The 25,601-nt window shown below is 38.6% G+C and overlaps 1 protein-coding gene across 8 annotated transcripts in view; it reads right to left on the bottom strand.

Annotated features, from left to right (window-relative positions):
• The window catches only part of AHCTF1 (AT-hook containing transcription factor 1), a 77,230-nt gene that overhangs the window by 41,147 nt on the left and 10,482 nt on the right, over positions 1 to 25,601 (bottom strand). For 5 of the 8 annotated variants that reach the window (XM_087859506.1, XM_087859511.1, XM_045796408.2 and 2 more), the window contains 11 exons: positions 22,504 to 22,628; positions 20,021 to 20,274; positions 16,360 to 16,540; positions 12,358 to 12,565; positions 11,245 to 11,361; positions 7,056 to 7,140; positions 5,333 to 5,483; positions 3,703 to 3,835; positions 3,436 to 3,617; positions 2,907 to 2,968; positions 1,920 to 2,048 (listed from right to left, as the gene is read on the bottom strand). In XM_087859506.1, the coding sequence (XP_087715632.1) occupies positions 1,920 to 2,048; positions 2,907 to 2,968; positions 3,436 to 3,617; positions 3,703 to 3,835; positions 5,333 to 5,483; positions 7,056 to 7,140; positions 11,245 to 11,361; positions 12,358 to 12,565; positions 16,360 to 16,540; positions 20,021 to 20,274; positions 22,504 to 22,628 (1,627 nt within the window). The other 3 variants (XM_087859508.1, XM_045796353.2, XM_045796417.2) reach the window with 3 other exon arrangements.

Below are 25,601 nucleotides of genomic sequence, written 5' to 3'. Positions count from 1 at the left end.
TTCTCCCCTGAAATGATGCACGTCCCATCTACTATCCTCAAGAAAAGGATGCCTCCGCATGGACTATACCCACACAAAAAAAGAGTATCATCTGTTACTGACCTACGAACAGATGACCAAGGGCCGCCATACACGTTAGGAGAGCCACTGGCACCAAAGAGACTAAAGGAAGAAAACGGACTGCAGAGGAAACAGAGCTAATGCACAGAACCAAGTAAGACTGTGACCACACACGGACAGGGGCTAGTTCATCCATAAAACAGATACTATGAACAAAAGACGGATCAAAGAAAAAGTACTCAGAGAAATTTTAAATGAGAGTCAAAGTTTTAAAAAGCTAATAGGAAGACAGGGAGAGAATGAAGAAATCTCCCCCAAAACAGAACCAGAGGCAAAGGCAACAAACTGCTGGGCAACAAAGGTAATCTAACAGAAGGTCACAGCCTCCGTCTAAAGGGGCTTCACAAAGAGCAAAAACAAACTGAGAAGAAAAAACTAAGCTTGTGTGAGACTAGGCAGGTTTTGTTTTGTTTAAAAAGGCCACTTGGAAACTCCAGGAAAAAAACAAGCTACATAATAATATTAACTTCAATCATGATCATGACATGACCATGTAGTAAATATTTACACAGGTACAAAAATATAAAAGAGGGGTAAGGAGTGGGGGAGACTCCCAATGAAAATACTATCGAATATTTCTCTTCACTTCATGAAATTAAGTATTAAAATCCAACCCTAAGTGTTAAACCAACAGTGGCAATATTTATATTCCAACGGATGTTTAAAAGGCTCTTTTTCCAGCAAATCATAATGTTACACATCTGTAATTTTTAAAATAACTTCATTCAAACACTACTTGGGGAGAGTTAACATTTTCTCTTCCTTCATGGGAAAATGGAGCTTCCTTTATTCCAGCATGTTTTACTAACAAATAATGACTTAAAATAAATGTGAATTATGAGCTATCCGCAGGCAACACTGTTTATTGGTAAAATGTCTCCTGGTAGGTAGAATGTACTGGGACCAGGAAAACTGTGAATGGATTATAAACCACCACTAGGAAGTTAAGACTTTGGCTTCCACGAGTGAGTCTGACTTCTAGAACGGCCTTGTTTTGCAGGAACCTGGAATCTTCTCCCAGGCTCTCAGAAGAAACCGGTTTCTATAAAGCAGTGGTTCTCAAAACACTGCATCAGAATCACAGCAAGGGCTTTTTTTTTTTTTTAAGACTTATTTATTTGAGAGACAGAGTGTGGACACAAACACAGGGGCAGAGGGAGAGGGAGAAGCAGACTACCTGCGGAGTAGGGAGCCCGATGTAGGGCTCGATCCCAGGACCCTGAGATCATGACCGGAGCCGAAATCAAGAGTCAGATGCTTAACCAACTGTGCCACCCAGGCGCCCCCACATCAAAGGCTTATTAAAACACTAAGTGCTGAGCTCCACTCCTAGAATTTCTGATTCAACAGCCCAGTGAGAAAAACCAAGAACAAGTTCCCAGTGACACCCATGCCACTGATCACATACTTTTGTTCTAGATCATGAGATCCACCTAAGTCAAGACGACTTCCACTCACGAGATCTCATTCTCTTGCACCTATGCAGTTCTCACAGGGGCTGGAAAATGGCCCCTGGCCTGTGATAGCAACTTGTACTCATGAAACGCCTGAGGTCGCCATGATGTGCCTCCTGTCCTAGATTCTTCTCTGCAGCTAAGTGAATCTGGTGCCAAGTTATGGCCTACTGAGCCCTGGGTGTATGTATTTTAAGCCAAACCCAAGACCATAGCTACTGATCATGCAGAGTGAGCATTATACTACTGAATCTACTTTTGCAGAAATTATCTAGTAGACTTTTATTATAATAGGAAGCTAATAATATGATTCAAAAGAAACAACAGCATTAGAAATCATCTCACCTGACTTAAACTGGAAGGGTGAGTATCAGTAAGTCTTGGTGACAGAAGGCCAGCCATAAGACATCGATTATAGCCATCAGGTATGAATTCACTGAGAGATGCTCCTGATTTCTTTAAAAACCTCAAAGTCTGTAAAGATCGATGAATAAACATCAATACACGATTTCAAATAATCAAATTTAAGAATAATTAATAAACTCATCACCCTACTTTATACTCGATATCTTGAATAAAGCTAAAAGACACTGAATAGAAATTGTAAGACTCCATTTTCACACTTCTTACAAGGAAAAGTGTTTATAGGTTCTTAAGCTAAACCAATGCTTGCTAGTTATAAATAATATTACTGATAAGGGTACTTTGGGTGGTTTCTTGTTTTTATGACGGGTAACCCTGTTACCCTTCTCCAACACTGACAGACTTGGTGACAGATCTTAACACACACACACACACACACACACACACACACACACACACACACCTGCAGTTTATACCTCCTTATCTAATGTAAGACAGATCTAATATGAAGTACAAATATGGCACTCAGGCACATCTAGCCAATTATCAATTTTGAAATCTGCCATTTTGTGGTTTCCTGGAAAAGTCTTTTTCAACATATAGTCATCGCCTGCTGTGTGCCAGGCACTGTGCTAGGCACCTTTTTTGCATTACTTCACTTATTCATAAGCTTCCTGAGAAGAAAGAGAATTAAGAGTATGGATACAAAGCGATATGGTGAAGGCACTGACCTACTTCCGCTCTTTTCCTTAAGGTTCAAGTGGCTAACATCCACACAACCCCAATACTTCTTCTGGCTGCTGCCATCAGTAACTGATATACTAGTTGCTCATATCACAAACCTAGCAGAAGCTATCATTTAGGCTGAAACAACAGTTTACATAATTAACACTAAATAAAGTGTAAATCCACGATCTGACTTCAGTTCAATTAAGACACACTCTGTCCACATTGTTAGTTGTTACCTACCTCCTTTTGAAAGCCATTACAAGTTATATGAACAATTCCTGAGTTTAACAAACAAGTGGCATCTAAAAAAAAGATGTAAAAAAAAAAATCTGCTTACATATTCTATCTTGGATGGCATTAATACAACAAAATGTATCCTAACAAGAGACTGCTAGGCAAGATATCAAAATTATTACATTTCATAAATTTTAAAATAATTTTTCCAGGTATTTCCATCCTGACAAGATGCCAAACTTAACATAAACAGTTATCTTTTCTAGCAAATTCATAAGTGATAATTTCTTTATAAAATATCTAAGTATTAAATTTCTCATGTATGTGTCAAATTAATTCCCTAAGTTACCCATATATTAACTAACAGTAATGAGACATGAACAGTGACTATATGTACACATACACTACACACTATATACGTACCACGCGCATATGCACGCACATACTATAGAAACACATAGCATGCACAAACACCCACGCACACATACTCATGCATGTTCTTTTTCTCGAAAGGTAATGTTAGGGAAATACATACCAAAATTGTAAATATTTGCATTAAAAAACTGCTCAGGAGGTGGATATGAAGGAGGAATTCCTCGACTTAAGCTTCTCTCATTTACTAGTATATCCAAGATGTAATGTGGGTAAGTCTTGTTCACAACAGAATCCAGTGACCACAATGCAAAGTAAGAGCAGTTATGCAGATATTCTCCTGATCTAAAAGAAAATGTTACAAAATTGTTTGAAGCCCGAGCTACTACACATGCAAATATGAAAAAGAGAGGAGAGGGCGGAATCGTACCTTAGCGAATCGGGCATCTGTGCGTGATACCAGCGATTTATGTCAAAAAGCCCCAAATACATAGAAGGCTTTCCTTGTCCATATATATTCACCTGCCAGGTAAAGACTGAAACACTAGTATCAGGAGACAGAGCTAAAAGAAAAGAATTTTTATAAACTGAATAAATAATCCCGAAGTAAAATTACCCCAAATAAAATTTCAGCAACATTCTGTCATAAAATTAAGAAGTTTTAATCATATTTGATACGTTGAAGCACATTTCTATCGCTCGTCCTCTAAGAAGGGTTTCATTCACTTATATCTTTACTGTTTCTCATATCCTGGCTTGTTTTCACTTAGCACTTTGGCAACTTTGACATATTGGCAGTAAAGTAGAAAATTATTCGACTGCATATTCTCCCAACAAGGGAACACAGCCAGAAGCAGAGACTATCAATACCGAAAATGGACACTTTGAGGCCCAGGGCTTAATTCTAGTCGAGAAGGGCCGATCCAGCTCTGTGGGAAAAGCAGGTAAGACAAGTACCTGGATGGTGGTTGTGAGGAATGGAAAGATAGAACAAAGTAAGAGGCACCAACGAGAGAAAAAAGTAAACATCTGAGACACAACTAACAGGAAACACAAAAAGAATAGGGGAGTGGGGAATGAGAAGAGGTAGACTTTGAAGAACTGTGTTTTGGGCATGTTTAGTTGGATGTGAGGACTGGGCCACAAATGCAGATGTGGGACAAGCACAGAGGACAAGCCCGGGACGGAGGAGCTAACCATGAAGATGAATCCCAGTAAGCACACCATAAGCAGGGCCCTTGTGCACGCCCAGAGCTGAACGAGCCGACACAGGTTATTCATTCTCATGGCCACCCTTTGCAAAACTATTCCACTCACGGATGGGGAAAAGGAGGCTCAGAAATGTTAAACAATTTGTCAAAGGTCACAACTAGTGACAGAGCTGAGATCTGAAGCCGGCTGGATTCCAAAATCCACGCCATTTTTACTATGCAAGGGTTGTTTACCAGGAAGAAGGCATGATACTAAAGGAAAGAGAAAAATTAAAGACAACCAAAGCATGTTTGCCATATGTCTCAAAAAATACACGGAGGGAACCATTATCCATAGACTAGTCAATGACTAGTCAAAACTAGAGACCATTCTTGTCTGTTTAGAGAGCTGGATTAAAATACAAGGGTCTCGGGGCGCCTGGGTGGCTCAGTTGTTAAGCGTCTGCCTTTGGCTCAGAGCGTGATCCCGGGGTCCTGGGATCGAGCCTCGCATCAGGCTCCTCTGCTGAGAGCCTGCTTCTCCCTCTCCCACTCCCTCTGCTTGTGTTCCCTCTCTAGCTGGCTAGCTATCTCTGTCAAATAAATAAATAAAATCTTAAAAAAAAAAAAAAATACAAGGGTCTCTCCTTAAAGTCCCTTAATCTACTGGAATCTTGAGTTCTGCACAGCAAACTGGAAAGTAGGAATCCTGAGTATCTCATACAGACCTAAAAGAAATTCCATAATCAGTATTCCAATTTTTTAACTGCCAGGAGTATGAACTCTAAAATGCAGTCTGTCATAAATCTTACATCAAGGTAACTATTAAAATCAAGCATTCCACATGACACATGAGTGCTTTTAACCAACCTTCATTCATACCTTCCTCTCTGTCGCCATGATATCGATATTTCTCTATACTCTGGCATCCCAACAGTCTGGTATTACTAGTCTGTCCCCTCAAAGGAAACATGCCACCCGTGAGGTCCAGTGTGTATCTTTCTTCACAGTACTCCAACCCCTGAAACAGAAAATGTACACAAATCTCTATCTTAGAATTGTAAGCCAGAAGTCATTCAAAAATTAAATGTTCTCTGAATTTGAAGAGTTTTCACATGATACAAAGAAAACACAAAAAAGTTAGAGAGTAAAGACAACGAATCACTGAAGAGGGCTCTGAAATTTTATATAGCATAAAACACAGACAAAAGGCTAAATTTAGTCTCTCGAAAATAGTGACCAACAAACCTTCTGAAGCAGTTATCAAACACGGGAATGTTCAGGTACTTTTGGCTGGAGTGTGAACTGGACTAACCATCACTATTCTGTACAAAGATACTCCAGGCCAGCAAACCTGCTCCTCTGTTGTCAGAGAAATTCTTGCTCTAGAACAGCAGCCCGTACTTTTTTTTTTTTTTTTTTGGCTCATCAATCTAAGAATCTAACAAAAGCTGGGGCACCTGGGTGGCGTAGTCAGGTGAGTGTCTGACTCTTGGGTTTGGCTCAGGTTGTGGTCTTGGGGTCGTGGGATCAAGCCCCACACTGGGCTCCATGATTCTCTCCTCCTCTCCCTACCCCTCCCACTTGGGCATGCACGCGTGCTCTCTCTCTTACTCTCTCAAATAAATAAATCTTTAGGGGGAAAAAAGAAAAGAATCTCACAAAAGCTATGAAATTTTCCCCCAGAAAAATGCATAATCATAAAAATGTCACACATAATTCAAAGACTTCTTCATGGCTTCTTTAAAGCCCATCCACATAACCTCAAACACTACACTAAGAAAGCCTGTTCTATAGAGAGGAATGTAGGGGCTGACCACGTGGCTGTTCGCAGCACGCCACTTTTTCTTCAAGAATTCAGCTGGAAGAACAGTCATCTGAAAAGCTAATGCATTTATCCTCTTTCATAAGTGGCAAGACCATTTTTTTAATTTAAAAATTTGTATTTTTTTTTTTTTTAAGATTTTTATTTTTAGTTGGGTGGCTCAGTCAGTTGAGCATTTGACTCTTGATTTTGGCTCAGGTCATGATCTCAGGGTCATGAGATCAAGCCCCACATCGGGCTCCGTGCTGAACATGGAGCCTAAGATTCCCTCTCTCCCTCTCCCTCCGCCCCTACCCCACTTGAGCTCTTTTTCAAGAAAACATCAAAAAAAAAAAATTATTTTTTAAGTAATCTCTATATACAGCATGGGTGGGGCTCAAAAATCACAACCCCGAGATCAAGAGTTGCATGCTCCATGGACTGAGGCACTTGGGTGCCCCAAGACTGCTTTTAAGTCACCCCATGGCTTACTACTTGATTATTAGAGCAACAAAGTGGGGCTATTTTTCCTGGGTACGTTAGGTCACAAGATGAGTCTTGTCCAATCCCCTCATTTTAGACGAAAATGATACGTGGGGAAGTTAAGACGGCTACCTTTAAAACAGCTAGTCTTCTGATCCCTAATCTAACACCTTTCCCATTACATCGTGAATACAGTATTAACTAGAATAACAACTCTTCAGTATGTTAATATTTTAAGACAAAGACTAAAATAGGCAAACAATGATAAAATGGTCATAATGAACCCATATTCCCGGTACCATTTACCTCATATAAGACTTGTCCTGACGCCAAACACTTTCTATCACCAAAGGCCAGCTGAAGTAGATGTAAACTCAACACATCCCCTTCACTGGAAGAAACAGAAACGAGCTGAGAAGAAACACTCAAGATTCTACTAACACATCAAGCAGCTCTTTCTGTCCAGGATACAGTACTGGGTACATAGGACAAAACGAGGTCAACATGAAGAACTTACTGTGACTTGGCTGTTTTCACAAAATGCAGTCCTTTGAAACAGCAACTGATTTTTATTTTTAACAGATTCTAATTAACTTCTAAGCTGATGTTATTTGCACACTTTAGGTGACCCCTTATGTGGCAGAGACTACAGCGGTTTACCCCACGCTGCTTCTCCCCATCTTTAACAGGTGTGCTCTGAGCTGGGCACAGCAAGCCCACGTTCTGGCCGAACAGGAGGTACACAGAATCATCCTGTGGCAACTACAGAAAACCATCCTAAGGGGCTGCATGCCCTTTGCTCCTTCTTCCTGGCTTCTTCCTCCATCTCCTTAGGCTTCTACCTAAAATGAAGATCTTGCTGCCGGGGACCAAAGAATGAGGGCTACACATATGACTATAAAGCAAAGATCCCAAATCAACTCCTCACTGTCAAGGACAGCAGGCAGGAAGTATTAAGAGCACAGATTTCCATATTGCCTGAATGTGAATTCTTACTCTTTCTGGTTGATCTTTCTGAGAACACATATTCTACTTGGCCTCCAGGATGCTGCACGATCTTCGTGTTCCTCGCACGACACTATCCGTAGTCCTCTGCTGGCTGTTCTACCCTCTACTTCTCCATCATCAATTATCGCCACGTTCAGGAGTCCCAGCTCTCTTCTCTAGCTGTTCTCTGGACCAGTGCTTCCCTATCTTGGTTGCTTATTATTAGCATCACCAAGGCAACTTTGAAAAAATACTAATGCTCAGACCTACCACCAGAAATCGATTTAATTGGTCTGGTCTAGCCAGACCAAATTCATATACTTATCTTACCAGGCCTCCATGGTCCTATGTAAACTAGTTCTACTCTTCTGACCTGATCTGTGACCAGGCTGCATTCTACCCCTTACCGCTCTTCTTGCTTTTCCTTGAGGCATTTTTCTTTCTAAGGTCTCTGCATTCTTTCCCCCATATCTCCCTATGGCTCTCCTATCTACCTGCCCCAACTGACTTCATTCAAATCTCCCAACTACACTAAAAGAGCCATTCCCTATACCACACATTCTGTATCTCCCCTCCCAGCTTTGTATTTCTGTATTTAATACTACCTGAAATTATGTGAAGTATATTTAGGAAATATACTTGCTGAAATAGAACATCTAGAAGAATAGAAATTTATTGGCATTACACACCGCTACGTTCTCTACAACAATCATTAGCACGTATAAACGCTCAATGATTTTGTGGAATGAATAAATACATGGACATAAAACAAAGACAAATAACCTCTAAAACACCAAATGTTAAACAGGATAAACTGCACACAACCAACATTAAAGGGAACACCAGTCAGTTTTCTCATTCACTATTCCATATTACAATATTAATGTGGCTTGACTAATGAATCACTGAACTCTACCTCTGAAACCAATAATACGTTATATGTTAATTAACTGAATTTAAATAAAAATCAATTTTTAAAAAATTAATGTGGCTTTTATTATAATTGATGAGCACTATGGCAACAATTTAGATCTATACCTACGTAATTCTGTGGTGGTATAATCACCCTACAGTGATTCTTTGGTTTTTTTCCTTTTTTATTCTGTTTAAATAACCACTCTGATGGGGAAAAGGAAGGACCACATGATCTAATTTGGACTTATAATCTATGTTAATATTATTTTCACCTACTTATAATACCATCTATTTATACATACCAATATGTGTATAAATATTACTTATATATGTGCTGTTTGCATACGTATTATTTATACATGTGTATAAATATTATTTGTATATGTGTACATATATTTTTTAATTATGTATTGTTCATATACAAACAAATGTAAATAATATTATATACAATTTTCGGGAGCTCATAGACTGCTCTAGGTTTACCCACAGACCACAGGTGAGGAATTCTGCTTTAAATCATATTACAGACACATATTTATCACAGCCTTCATCAGATTCTCAAAGAGGCCCATGACCTACTAATTTAAAGGCCCAAATCAAAGACTAGAAGTCCACGAAAATACCACTCTCAAAAATATCTCACGTCAATAATAGTGACAAATGCAAAGTAAATCATGTAGGAATAAATAATCCAATTTACCAATTAAATTAACCCTGTCCTATTAAAAGAATATTATATACAGTACTAGAAAGTGGTTTAAAAGTCATCAGAGAATTGTTCCTACGGGTTACTTACTCAGTGTGCTGTGAATAATAAAAACAAGTAAATACAGGCATCACCGTAAGAGAAACAGAAAACTGTATATTCTGCCCATATTTTAAACTATGATTCATTTGTGCTTCAAATGCAAATACATTTTGTCCCTCAAACAACACAAGTTTCAACTGTATGGGTCCATTTGTATGCAGAGTTTTTCAATAAATACAATGGGAAATTTTTCGGACATTTGTGACAATTTGAAAAAACTTGCAGATGAACTGCACAGCACAGATATGCTGAAAAAATTGGGCAAAAAGTTAGGCATTATTAAAAGAATACAGTATGTAACACATTTAACACGAAATATGTGCTAATTGTTAATGTTTGCCGGTAAGGCCTCGTTCAACAGCAGGCTATTAATAGCTAAATTTGGGAGGGGGTACAAAAGTTAAACATGGATGTCTGATGGCCTAGAGGGGTCAGAGCCCCAGCTCCCACTTTGTTCAAGAATCAGCAGTAGAGAGCTCTGAAAACACCTCAAAAAAGGATGAAGGGAGGTGCATACAGTTCACAAGGATTTTACAAAAGAATATCAGGAACAGAGAATATTCAGATAGTTTCATGATTGTAAGAACAGAGTGGGCATCACTTACAGATAACACGAAAAGAATCAAGAGTGGTATGGTAAAAAAGAAGGCAGACTTATTCACCAAGTTCCAAAATAAGACGAAAGCACTCAAGAGTTTAGTGTGTGAAAATTCAGAAAAAGTAAAATACAAAAACCCACATAAAGAACATAAAAAATTAATAGAACTTATCTTAAGAGACAATCCTAGGAGGAAAAATAAGCAGGATACAATCGGATTGTTTAGATAAAAGTCCCCTCACGTTGCCCACCAACCAGAGCCCTCACAGGGCACATCCCTCCAACTGCTGCTGCCCCCGCTACACTCGGATGAATGGAAATACGGGATTCACTCAAGGAGGGATAGCCCAAGAGCGGGCTCTGTATTTTCCATTTCAGCATTTTTCCAGGAATAACAAATTTCAAAGTGGCAAACCAATTCTTCATTTCCTGACTTACGACAGAGAAAGGCAAGACCAAACCACCAAGTGGGGACATGGAACACAAAATCCAAACTGACCACAATTCAGGTACTCAGAGCCCACAGTAGGACGGACTTGGGAAGAAAAAGTACTGGGAACCGCACGTTATCACCATCACAGCATTTATACCACAAGCTCAACTGTTTCACTCATCATCCAAGAAAGAACAGAACACCAAAGAAAAATAAGAGAAAATCAATACTTAACACTATTTTACTTGAATAAACTCAATGGATTAGAATCCAGTTGAAAGGAAAGATTTCTCACCAGCTATAATTGGGACAAAATTAGATCTTATGACAGAGAAAAATTAGCCAAATTAATGCTAAGAATATACTAAAAAAGGCAAACAGGAGGACCAGGGAAAAGAGTAAGAATAAATAAAAACGAGAAAGGCATACACAACAAAGAGAAGAAATGAGATTAGAAAAGTGTTAGAATACAGAAGGCCACAGAAATTGTCCAAGGCAGTAAGAGGCTGCCTACTCTTAGAAACAGCACTCAAACAAGCCACACAAGCACCATTTCTTACGGTATCCCAGAATTTATTCAACCACGTAGAAACAATCATTTAAACTTTCAAAATCATTTCAACTACCACTCGGTAATTCACCAAATTATGCTGTTTTCACTAAAAAGACAATATACTACAAGGCTTTCCAAAAGAAATCAACTGCTGTCTCATGTTTGCCAAGTATTTCTAAAAACCACACGCGTCACACTTACCTATCTTGTGTTGACTGAACAGCCCACAAGTAACAGCAATTACGCGGATCGTTCTCCGGTTCTTGAAAAGTGACCGCGTACACGGGAACTCTTCCACCCTCCAGCTGCGTGTAGTACCTACAACAGGGACAGAATGGAGGACAGTTCATACTTTTAAGTTATAATTTCACGCAGAAAGGATAAGGGGTCTCATTTGAGAATCTAGGTCAAGGCAACTACTACTGTTCACACGATCGTCGGATCTTAAAGCACAGGGCAGAGGACAGTGAGACCGCAGGCACGGCCAAACGACGAACGCGGCCACATACACGCGTGCGGGAACTAGCCCCTCCTGTCAGGTGGGGGTATGCCACCGCGGGCTGCTCCCAGTGAGAGGCCCCCTGGGAAAGATGAACACGGACACAACACTCCACCTCAGCTGCCCTCACTTAGTTTCCCCATCACAACTCCCCAGTGGTCCCACAAACCACTCAGAAAACAGTTAGCCAAGAGGTGACAGCATTGGGAAGACCGTAGGAGCCAGGTTCTCCAGGTACTCACTTAGCAGCAACTCAAAGACAAGGGCTGGTAAGAGGTTCTCAAGCAAGTCGAGGTGGACTTGCCCTAGGGAGCTACTAGGCAAGAGCACTGCTGTTTCATCACAGGTACCCCCCCCCCAAAATCCAATATGCCTTGGAAAAAAATGAAGAAATATTAAATTGATAACTTATGAGAAAAACAGGCATCTACTTCAATTTTCGTAGAGATTAAAGGTCTATAATGCTGATCTGCTACCTCCTTCAATTAAGGGCCACTCCCCTCTCAATAAAGGGTTAATTTTGCAGCAATTGTTTTAAAACATTTTTTACTTAAAAAAAAAAAAAAAAAAGGAGGGGCACCTGGTGGGCTCAGTTGGAAGAGCATGCAACTCTTGATCTTGGAGTCATGAGTTTGAGCCTCACATGGAGTGCAGAGATTACTTAAATAAATAAAACTTAAAAAAAAAAAAAGACTTCTTATTTTTAACCATACCCTTTTCTCTTTATGCTAATTTTAAAACAGTAATAATTAAGTACAAGTTATATTCAGAAAGAAACTACCAATAACCAAGTAAGAGAAGAAAGTCGTACTTACTCTCTTTTCATGCTTTTCATGTTCCAAAGAGCGAGGTAGCCATCAGAGAAGCCCACAGCGAGCTGGTTCGTCCTGCTGATGTAGCGAAGGGCTGACACGGGGGTGCCCGACGGGCTCACCAGCTGGAAACACAGGTGACGGCCCTCACGCATCACAGTCTCCCTGATGTGTGGCACTTCGGCCGGGATGCCGGTTACAACTTCAAGGTCTAGAAAAACAAGACAAGTGAGATTAACAGATCATAACAACCATAAAAGCAAATGTGTCAGCCACTATTCAAGCTGCAGCAGAGGACTACAGTGGTCAGTTAAAATCAGATTAGTGATAACAAAGCACACTGAACTATAGAACAGCCAACCATACCTAGTTAAATGCTCTAATTTTCAAAATACATTTAACTGTGTAATTTTTTAAAAACCTCACAGTACATCTCAAATATTATCTGAAGTACACTTTTGAAAAAAGGATTACACAATTTCCTTATAATCATAACAAAGCTGAAGGAGTTTTCTTTTCTTTTTGGGAAAAAAAAAAAAAAAAGGCTGATGGGTTTCTTTATTCAAATTTAGAACTAAGAACCTAAACATTCCCCTTGGAGAAATGGCCGGTTTCCAGGTCTGGGGCAGAAAATATGTAAGATGAACCTAGTACATCTTGTGTCAGAAATCTAGGAAACTATCATGATAAAGTCTAAAGGGGATTTGTCAGACTACACGAAGGGGTTCTTATTAGTTTAAAAAAAAATTTGTTTTCTTTTGAACATCAGTAAACAATAATGAAAGTAAATGAATGAAACGCATTAGGTATGCAAAACCTCCTGAGTTCCTGTCCTCCTCACCGACAAAAGACCTTACTGAACCATTTTAAGTAACTGGGTACCCAGGCTCCTTCCTCTGAAAATTAGTACTTAAACAAACAGTAAGCATTTACCCTGCCTCTTCTGTATAAATTGTATTTCAGGGTAAACAAACAGCCCTAGTTAATGAGAAAATTGACAAACAAAATCAACAAACAAAAATTAAATAATTTTGTAACCCCTACTGAATCAAGAGATTAAGGTAACAATCTTGATGGATGAAACAATTAATTTAAATATGGTTTTTCAAGCTTGGCTCCATGGACATGCTGGGTCAGGTAAGTCTCTGCTGAGGGGACGGTGAACTGCATCCCCAGGCCTGTCTATTACATGCCAATAGCACCATCTTCCTCCAGAAGCAACAACCAAAAATGTCCCCAGGACATTATGAAAGATCCCCTAGTGGGCAAACGTCACCCCTGGTTGTGAATCACTGGTACAAAGTAGATGGGAAACTTGGACAATGAAGGATCACGGTGTCATCATCTGGACCCACAAGACACGGCGTCCTCCTGACGTGATATGGTAGGAAATACCCAGCACTTCTGGAAGTGTCCCTGCCAAATGTCACATCTGCACTAATCAGAGCTAACTTATGTTTGCAGTAAATACAAAATGTAAATGACACCACATGAAAACACTCCGCTAATTCCAAAATGTGGGGCATTCCATCAGATAAACTTCTTCAGCAAGTCAGTAGAACTAAAAATAAATAGGAAAGGAGAGATAGAGGAAGGTCTGCTCTACATTCAAGGAGACAGAAGATATAACTCAAATGTCGTATGTGGACCTTGTTCAGATCCGGATTCAAACAGTACAAATGCAAAAAGATGCTCTAGAGACAACCACAGCCATTTGATTACGGACCAGTTATCAGACTATACGAAGGAGTTATTATTAATATAGTTAGGACTGGTGATGGCATTATGATTATATAGTAAGACAACCAATATTTGCTTTAAATTAGTGCAGAGGCAAAAAGGGCAAGAGGGAAAAAAGAAAGAAAAAAGATGCACATACAGTAAATTCTGAAAACTAACTTGAATTTAAGTGACAAATGTGGGAGTTCTTATATTCTTCTATCTACTTAAAGATCTCTGAAATCTTCAATAAAAAGGAAAAATACTCAGGCCCATATATTGATACAACCACGTGCAAGGGCAGATTCCCTCAATGCTGTTATGAAGAGGGGAAAAATCATATATTGTACTTGAACAATTACCCTCCTAATCCCTTCTGCTTCTGATTATTTTTCCAAAGAAGAGCAAGGATTAAACTTTGCCAAAATAAATACTTCATACAATGGAATAATGTACATTTATTCGAGAGATAAGGCAGACTCTATCTATATTAATGTGGAAAGATGTACAATACCATTAAGTTTGGAAAAGTTGTAAAACAGTATACTATGATAAATATTAGGAATTTCTTTTTCTTTTTTCTAAGATTTTATTTATTAAAGAGTGTGAGTGCACAAGCGGAGGAGGGGCAGAGGGAGGAGAAACAGACTCCCCACTGAGCAGGGAGCCCAATGCGGGGCTTGATCCCAAGACCCTGAGCTTAACTGACTGAGCCACCCAGGCACCCCAGAACTTCATTTTCTATGTTATGTGTATTACAGTGAAGTCCAAATAGCTGTAATCATAAATTACTTTTGTAAACAAAAATTTTTGTATTAAACCCCAATTTTTTATTCAATGGCTCTGTAAATCTTTTAACTGAGGAATAATTCTCATCTCTTCACAATCCAAAGAGTTCCATTATACAATTATCCTTGGGCTGATTCAACTGCTTATTGTTGACCACTGAAATAAAGGATGTTTTAACTCCACTATTTTGGTCTGGAGAGAGTTGTAATTATGAATACAATCATTTCAATTACCCTTACATCTAGAATTATATTATCTACAAAAAAAACCTCTGGAACAAAACTCCATCAAGACTACTGAATTCCTCTAACAACTTTCTATAAAAAGCAATTCAAACATTTCTAATATTCTATAAATTCATTTTTAGTTACTGTTATTTCTGCTAGTCAATTCTTTTCTCTTAAACTTTACCCAGGGTTAATCAGTCAGATCTTCCTACATATCAGATTTTAAGATAAAGTTTTTCACACTGTGAGGATTTTTTTTTTTAAGTGTCCATGTGGCCATTTTTCTGCCAAATCAAGTTTTTTCAAGTCATATTTTACAGATTTAAAATTTTGCTCGGAACTCTGATTTGCTTCTTAAATTTCTGGTTAAATACAATTTTTACTACTTGCAGTTTTAATCACTTTTACTACACACTGACAATTTTTATTAGTTATGCTCATTATAAATTAGGATAAAATAATGATCATTTGTTTCTTAGCAGATCCACAGGGAAACAGATCTGCCCTAATATTACAGGACTACTTTAACTATCAAGAAGGTCTTCAAGATCAAATGGTCCTTTCCAGAAACTACAACACATACATTCTTTTAAGATTTCTAGGTTAGCTCTCCTCCCTGCATAAATCAATCACATAAATGTTCCATAAATAAAAGTCAAAGAACTGAAAGCGCTTGATAAGGAGAAGATATAAACATTAAGTATAGTATTAAAGGAAGAAAATTGTCTCCTCACTTTTTAAAAATTTGAGTAGCGTTAGTTCTATCTTAGGATGTTATTTCGTGAAAGAAAACCTTCGATTACTACTGTTATTTCCTATTACATTACCTAATTTCTGACTTGGTCTTACGGTAGGCACATTATCAGTGTGCCAAAAACAAACTGTTAGATCCTACACAGCTGGATAATTTTATACTGTCTGATAAAAATCAAGATTTTATACCTTCAGCCTTTCTTCTGGCATATACTTAGTAACAGCTATTTTTCAAGTGTATATGGAAAAACAAATCAAAATCTCTATCTCTTTTAAGACCTACCTTAATAAGTAATATAAACACCTCATCACTGAAACAGAGTAACTCATGCAAAAAGCATCCACAGTGCCCAAAACAATAATACAATAGGTCCAAACAATAAAAGAAACAAAGACACAAAAAAGAAGCTTCTACGCAAAAATTTTTCACTATTTAAAAAACAAACAAACAAAACAAACCCAATCCATTGCATCAGAATATTCAGAATATGCTCAGTTTTGGGTTTCAAACAATTACCTGAGGCCTCTAACTCATTCTGACTGCATGACATGTCATCCAAACACAGGTCAATAAGAAGGATCTGTCCAACATCGGTCACCACTGCAGCCACACCGAAGAGCCATCGCAGGCTTGGGTGCAAATGCTGGGTGCTCGCACTGGCTCCTCCATGACTAATTATGGGTTCAATCGCTGTCACCTAGAAAGCAGAAAACAGCATTCGTTTTTCTTATACAAAGTGAGAAAATACAATTAAAAAACACAACAAACAAATCTGGAGGTTAAAGCAGGTTATTAGTTATCATGGATTTAAACATTTTCTAAAAGAGAATTATAAATTTGCATTTGATACTTGTGAATCTGAGTAACATAATGAAATCTTCAGATAAAACAGAAATGACACCATTATTTCAATATATAACAGATCACGCAGTTGGAATAACTGATGTTTACTGAAAGCATACTCTATGCCAGGCCTTGTGCTAATTGGTTCATGTAACATTCATGATAACCCTGGATACTGGATCAAATATAATTCTACTGTTCCAAGACGAAACCACCTGGAAGCTTAGAAAGTTTAGCTTGGGGTTATTCAAGTCACACACACATTAAGTGTAAAACTCAAACCTAGATTTTTCTCTTCAAAGCTCTCAACCAGCTACTCCATGATCACATAGCCTCTTCTCCTAAGGAAGAGTAAAAATAAATCATTCAAGAAAAATTTACTGTTTACTTTTTAAAATAAAAGTCCTGTTTATGCCTTAAAGCCTGAAGAGGGTCTAACCTTCTTTAAAAGGGCCATATTATAATGGACATCACACTAAGCTTCGGCAGTGACCGGATCACTGACATTTAACAAGAACTTATTTTTTTTTTTAATGATTTTTTATTATATTATGTGAGTCACCATACAGTACATCCCCGGTTTCCGATGTAAGGCTCGATGACTCATTAGTTGCGTATAACACTCAGTGCACCTAAATTATTTTTTTAAAAATCATACTGTAACTACATTACAGTTATGTTTTTACCCCTTCCTCTCGTGAGTCAAATTTTAAATTTCCATACCTAATAAACAGACTGTATTTTACACTCAGCTTTCCTTCTGTTTCCTATTACTTCACAAGAATTACGTATGATATATGATAATTAAGTACTTAGTGACTTCTACTATAATACTGATGAGTCCTGGAAAGAAAAGAGGAAATTTATTATCAATGGTTTATATGTTAATATAAGAGCAAAGTTTGTTTCAGGCTGTAATTTATTACCATAGACAAAAGCCTGGCTCTGTCTGTATTTCATTTCATTGGTATACAAAACATTCTACAGTGTTTCTAATTCTGAAGGCTGTAATTTCATGGACTGTCTTCCTTTTCTAAAGTATGGCAATAATGTGTATAAACACTAGAGCACAGTCTCTTCAGTTCCCTCAGATAGGGGTTAAGAAATCTATCTCAGTTTGCATTCCCCATACAAATACTCTATGAATTAATAAATAATGGTACCTTAATTAATTTTAATGTAACGCAGTTAAAAGCCAACAAATTTAAGAGGGGATACTGTGCCCTAGCCAAAAACAACTAGTTAACCAAACTTCTATGGAAAGTTATCTATCACTACTCTCCCAATCCTTCCCTTCTCCTCCCTCTTCCATGGGATGCCAACCATCCACACAACTGAGCAACCAGGAACTTACCCAAAACTCTTGTTCCGGGGTGCCTGGGGGGCTCAGTGGGTTAAGCATCTGCCTTCAGCTCAGGTCATGATCTCAGGGTCCTGGGATCGAGTCCTGCGTCAGACTCCCTGCTCAGCTGGGAGTCGGCTTCTCCCTCTGCCTCTGCCCTTCCCCCAGCTTGTGCGCACAAGCGTGCTAATAAATCAATAAAAATCTTTAAAAAATAGGGGATCCTGGGTGGCTCAGTTGTTAAGGTCTGCCTTCGGCTCAGGGCGTGATCCCAGAGTCCTGGGATCAAGCCCCACATCAGGCTCCTCTGCTGGGAGCCTGCTTCTTCCTCTCCCACTCCCCCTGCTTGTGTTCCCTCTCTTGCTGGCTGTCTCTCTGACATATAAATAAATAAAATCTTAAAAAAAAAAAAAACCTTAAAAAATAAAACTCTCGTTCTGTCTCAATTACTCTTAACCAAATGATCAACAGGTCCTGTCCATGTTGCCTCCTGAATATATTCTGAATCTGCCCCATCCTCTCCGTTTCTAGGGTCATTTCCCTGGTTCCGCTCACCATCATTATCTGCCCGAACTACTCCAGTCCACCGAGCTTTTTACACCAGAGTTCTGCTTTAAACTTCAAATGACTTCAGAGACTTCAGGCGGAGAGGCCACTAACTGCAAACAAGGTCATTTACCATGTCAACGCTCAGCACTTCTAGACGCCACTTCCGCCTTCCCCTCTCCCGCAGCCATTCGCAATAAGCTCAGCTCCCAAATGTTCCATATACTACCACTTTTTACAGGCCAGTCTCTGCTTGAAATGTCCAAGCTCTATGAGTAGAAACTATCCACGTTTCCATGGTCCATGTGCTTGAGTTTATCAAAATCCTTACTATATTTATGCTGTAAACTCATGACCTGTCTTCTCCCACTAAATTACCAGCCTTTTCAACAGCATGGACCAAGTTCTATTTATCTATTCATCTCCAAAATTTAGCACATAACTTGATCTACAGTATACTCAATAAACTGCTAAATTAATTCTGCCTTTAATAAAATCTGCACTGGCAAGTACATTTAAGATAACCAGGCTATAAACCACTTCAGACCCCTACATTTGTCCAGAGCCAGCTTCCCCAAACTGCAAAAACATAGTACTTTGACATTTATCTCCCTCTTAACTTTAAAAATGCGATTCCCTGACCACAACATAACATTTGTATGCATGCATACATTTGTTTGTATGTTAAATATTATTTGTATATTGCTTATATATTGTCCATATTGTATATTGTTTATAAACTATTATGTATTTATTACATATTTTTCCATACTATGTACAGAGAGAATTATACTCTTACATCATTTTCTATTTATGTGTGTGTGTGTGTATTTGTCAAGGACATACTTTTTCTTAGTATGAAAGAGCAGGAATAAACCTGCTGAAGAAACAACCTGAATTCAAAGTACTTACTACTGGCATATGGAAGGCATACATACATTAGAATTAATAAATGGTGATTATAAATGAAGCCGCTATTTCAATATTATTCAAACTCTAAACAACAGTGAAGACATATTTTCCATATTGCTCCAAGGCTACAGTCTCAAATTAAAAAAGAAAAAACAAAAAAAGGCAATACAAATGAATACAATATTTAAATATAAACTTACAGTGTCCTCAAAAAACACAACTGAAGATAACAAGCCTCAGATGATACTTTTCATAAAAAAGACTATTAAAACACTTAATGTCATCCCTACTTTCACTCCGCAATTTCCTAACCAAGAATAAGAAAAGTTCTATTTTAAGCATTATGTTCTTTTGATAATATACTATCTTTAACCTCTTTTTTATCCTGAACTTTTAATGAAAAATAACACAATGTCATAAAAGAAACGAATTATAAATGTACAGCTCCGTGAACATTCAAAGTGAACACGCCAATGTCACCAGCAGGGGCTCGGCTCTGAAAGCAGAAGCTCACAGACCTTAACCCGTACCTACCCTTCCAGGAAGAACGACTGCTTTAACCACTCTGGACACGCCAAGGTCATAAAGACAGAGCACACTCCCTTCTGCTTCTTCTAATCCAATTAACAATCCAACTCTCTTCTGCCAAGAGAATTCCTTCAGAGCCAGGATCACAGGAGGCTGCTGATTGACTCCACTGAACCTGTACGCAGACAGCCGCTCTCCGGTCAGAGAGTGCACTACCTCCAGATGTCGGCCACAAGCCAGGCAAGCAAGTCCTCTTCTCCCTGCAAGAAAGGGAAAGAGGAGAAAAAAAAAAAAAAAGCAAAAATGTTGCTTATGTTAATACTGTACACATACACCCCTAACTAAATAGAAGTTAGATCTTTTACATATATAATACATAGCTCATTCTATATATAATGTATTATCTCCAAAGTGAAATCCAAGCATTTATAGAACAGAGTGGTCCAAATCAGTAAAATACACTGAACAACTATGACCTCAATAATAAAGTAACCATTTGGTAAAGTCACTATGCAGGCCATGTGGTACCTTCATGTACGCTATAAAACAGATTATCTCATTTATTCCTTGTCACACCTCAACAGAGATGAGGCAACATAGAAATAAGTTTAGTTAAACTTTCATACAGTTAAATAACTAGCTCACAGATGTATGGCTACAGGGTGGCTCAGTTTGTTAAGCGTCTGCCTTCGGCTCAGGTCATGCCTCAAGGTCCTGGGATTGAGGCCAACACCAGGCTCTCTGCTTCTCCCTCTGCCTCTGCCACCTACCCTGCTTGTGCTCTAATAAATAAGTAAAATCTTTAAAAAAAAAAAAAAGAAAGAAAGAAAGGTATGGCTACAAATACCAGAGCCAGAAGTACATCATGAGTCTAACTTCAAAATTCGCTTTCACTGTGTCATACCTCAACAATAAGCCAGGTGCTCTGGAAGGGCTCATACAATGGAACACATGATTCTATCCCCAAAGAGTTCAAACTCTGAGAAGACATAACTAGTGTAACAATAGGAAATACCAGAGCCCTTTCTGACTCCTTACTTGTCATGTTTGGATTTTATTATGTACAAAATATAAAGTAACTGAAGGTTTTTAAGCAATCTGATTTATGTTTTTAAATGTTACTCTAGCTGTTAAGCAGGAAATGGACAAGGGGAGCACAGGGTCCACGTGGGGAGAGAATACCCTCTGCCTGGTCAGTGACCGTGAATAAAGAGAAGTGGATTGACTGGAGATTCATCTTAGAGACAGAACTAAAAGGATTTGCTTATTGATGTATTAATAAGATATGGGGAGGTGAGTAAAACAAGAATCAAGAATAGACTCGAATTTTCCCTTGAGTGGCTAGACGAATGGTGGTAACTTTTCAACTTGTGATGTCTACCGTGCATCTAAGTACACAGTTGGATAAACTACGCTGTAGCTAAGGAAGGCTGCCTAGTTAAAGGAAATAGCACGGCACACGGGATTCAAAGACCACTTTTACCACTTGCTATCTGTGTAACTGGGATATCTGATTCCTAGCCACACAAAACAATAAGGGTCTAATACCTCAATGAGAAGTTGTTACAGTGCCTGGCAGATAGTAAGCACTGTTACTACTTTTACTATTCAAGAGGGGAGCACTGTAACTAAATGACTGATACATTTTGCTGTCTACCTGCTAGGACAGATAGCTGTGAAATTCATTTTCAGAAAAGTCTCCTGCAAGATCTTTCACTAAACTGAAATCCACAATTCAATGGCTACTCTGGTATGGTTTTGTTTATAAAACCATTATATAATATGTAATTAATATATAATCAAACTATATATTAAAATCTTGTTCAGATTAGTGGAATTAAGAAACAAGACTTTCTGAATATTTTGTATTACCCAGGGCCCTACAATCAGAATTTTCTACTCATAATGACTATTTAGATTCTAATTTAAACTCATCACCAATAAAACTTACTGATTAGAAAGAAATAACAGGGGCGCCTGGGTGGCTCAGTTGGTTGAGCATCCAACTCTTGATTTCAGCTTGGTCATGATCCCAGGGTGGTGAGATGGAGCCCTGCATCAGGCTCTGCGCTAGGCGCGGAGCCGGCTCTAGATTCTCTCTTTCCCTCTCTCTGCTCCTCCCTCCCCCCACTCCCGGCTTGCTGGCGCAAGCACGTGCACTCTCTCTCTCTCAAAAAAAAAAAAGAAAAAAAAGAAACTAACAGCTGCATATTATTTATACTTTCTAAATAGAAATATCCAACACTAAAAGATACAAAGTATACAGTATTTTTAATAAGAAAAATGAACAATAACCAACCCAAGATTCACTGAAAATGTGTTCGAGAGTACACAGATGGCATTACTAAGTAGATGCAGATGTTTTATATTTATAAGACCACCATAACTAAGTATTGGTTTTTCTCCCACGTTAAAGGAAATTACAATACCTGCTCATTATTAGCTTACAAGTCAATCAAATCAGTAAGTTTTCAGCAACATTATTGTACCTGCAGCAATCTTTCCATGAAGCACAGATTCCACTGTGACTTCGTCTTCGAGGGCCTGAAGACTCACTTCTGGCAAGGGCAGAAGACCACTAGTCACTTTTGCTGTTAAGCCTCGCATACTTTCACTGTAAGTATTTTTAAAAGATAACATTATTATGATATATTTGTACTATGATATACTTGATTATCCCTAGCCAAAGAAAAAAAGAAAAAGCCACCACACTAAAGTAAATAAGCTAAAACTAAAATCTGATTATAAAACCCACTTTATGTGTTTCAGGGTCTGAAGTATTTCCTCCTTAAAAAATGTTTCCCAACAGTCTTAGGAGAATGTAGATTTATTAAGCCTGATGTCCTAAGGACATACATGATTCCCTAGAGTGTTTAAAAACTGATTCAATGCAATTAATCTTATTGCCTGACCTACTCTCAAAGAACACTTCACACACAAATAGGAAGAACCGATGCATTTTAGAAAAACTACTGCTGCAGTAAAAGGGGAGAAAGCCCATAAAAAAATGTCCAAACACACAGGAATCTCAGGAATCAAGTCTGGGACGTGTCTTCAACTGGATAGAAGGAAAAAAAAATCAAAATTTATCTTTCACTTCCAATATATAGAAGATTAGATTCCCAGAATGACCCTTTTATTGTAAACAATCAAAAATGATGGTTAAAATACTGTTTTTGAAAGAACTGATAAAGCCAAACATGAAGAGACAGCAGGAATTCTGGAAACCTCTAAGATGGCTCGGGCCTCGAGGGTTGGCTACCAAATCCAGTGCTGGTGACTCTGACTTTGTTTTGAGACGCTTGAGATCCACAGAGGCAGAAGAAAAAGTTAGGGACTAACAGAGCCAAGGCAAGCTAAGAAGAGCCTCCTCCCCATGCCATTCAACTCCAAAAGGCCGTCCCATCAGCATAAAAATCAGTGAGAGAAGCACCCATTGCGCAGGACCGGCAGCAATCATGCTGCCCATTTTGACCATGGCTAGAACTGTCTACTCAGAAAAAGAATATTTCCCTTCACACAACGTGGTGGCCAGAAATCAAGCGATGTTGTCTGACAAGACTCAGGGAAGAATGTTTTATAAATTACTCTCAGGTTGGTAATGCTCCACACAATGCAGATACCGCCAAATATTCTCTGGAATCTCCAAGAGTTCTCAGAGATGAAATTCCAAAGAAAACGACTCTCAGTCAAAGAACAAACTGTCACAAGGATATTAGGATCGGCAGCCAGCAGAATCAAGCTATCAAAGATTTCAGATATCGAAAATGATCAGAGAACAGAAAATATGTTTAATATGGTAAAGAAATCAAAGATCTAACTTACTAACGAGGAAGAAACTTTTAAAATTACAATGAAAAATGGTCAAGTAGATTAAAAAAATAACAGAACTTCTGGAATGAAAAATTAAGTTTAGAACTCAACAGGGAAAAAAACCTCTGTGGAGTAACGAGAATCGCAGCATATGCAACAATATGACAGATATCAGAGTACATCACTAAATAATAAAAGAAGCAAAAGATACCTGCAGAATGAGTACATAAAATTTAAAAGGCTGTGAAACTAAGAAAATACTATTTAAAAACACAAACATAAGTAGCGAAACTGTGAATAAAGCAAGGAAACAATAAACACAAAAACCGTAATAGTTACTCTGAGAAGAGGGAAAGGGGCTGGAATGGAGAGGAATACAGAAGGACTCCAAGGTAATGGTAATGTCCTCCTTCTAAACCTTGATGGTGAGTAGACAGGTATTCACTGCATCATGAGTCTTTTTAACTTAGAAACATTCTTTTGTCTCCACTCAACAAAGAGCTCTCTTGTACCTAAAGTCAAGAAACTCAAAAAATAGGAAATGCAGCATACCGGAAAGAGAAACAGAACCCCAAACTCTTCCAGAATGTAGGACCGAGAGACAATGAAACAGTAGTTGAAAGTTTCAGCCAAGAGGGGTGCCCGACTGGCTCAGTCACTGGAGCATCTATCTGACTCTTGATGTCAGGGTTGTGAGTTCAAACCCTGCACTGGGTGTAAGATTACTTAAAAACAAAATCTAAGGGGGAAAAAAAATTACAGGAAAGAGAGGGAGAAGATCTAACATGTTTATTCAGAATCCCTCAAAATATAACACTAAATAGTAAGGAAGATGCAATATTCTAGGGGCACCTGGGTGGCTCAGTCCATGAAGCATCTGCCTTTGGCTCAGGTCATGATTCCAGGGTCCTGGGATCGAGTCCCACATCGGGCTTCTTGCTCCGTGGGGAGCATGCTTCGCCCTCTGCCTGCCGCTACCCCCGCTTGTGCATGCATGCTCTGACAAATAAATAAAATCTATTTAAAAAAAAAAGAAGAATCAATATTCTAAAAGATATTTCCCAGATCTGTAGAGACAGACCAATTCTCTGGAATCAGGAAGAACACTGAATCCTAGGCAGAATAAATAAAAAGAAATGACTTTTCAACAACAGTGGAAGCCAGAAGTCTGGAATATCTTCAAAATTCTAAGCAAAAATTGCTGTCAACATATAATTATATATCACTGGAATTATCCTTAAATATGAAACACATTTTTAGAAAACAACAAAAACAGAGATTACCACAAATAAACTCTCCCTTAAAGGGAGTTCTAAAGGACTGTAGATGGAAGGCTTCAGGTACAATAGTGATCAGATAGAAGGTCTGAGATACAAAAAGAGCTGCAGATATCTGCAGTGGGGTCCCCTGGACCTTCATATGATCCATGTAAGCATGGAAGGAAACTACGAGAAGCCAAGGAATGAATCACTGGAAAAACAGAGGAGAAACAATCCCCAAAGCTTACACAAGGCCAGGAATAGCTCCAGAATGGAAAAACCTCATAATACATGCGGCACTGAGTAGAGTACTCAGAAAGGTATTGATTGCTTCAGTGGTGGGGGAAAAAATTAACCCTTAAGATTTTATTTAATTTGAGAGAGAGAGAAAGCAAAAGAGAGAGAGCACAAGCCAGAGGGAGAGGCAGAGAGAGAAGCTGACTCCCTGCTGAGCAGGGAGCCTGATACAGGGCTCCATCCCAGGACCCCAGGATCATGACCTGAGCCAAAGGCAG

Source organism: Ursus americanus, chromosome 2, assembly GCF_024610735.1.
Source record: "Ursus americanus isolate L20-20 chromosome 2, mUrsAme1.1.p, whole genome shotgun sequence".
Lineage (NCBI taxonomy): Eukaryota > Metazoa > Chordata > Mammalia > Carnivora > Ursidae > Ursus > Ursus americanus.
This window is presented reverse-complemented; position numbering and strand designations above follow the sequence as displayed.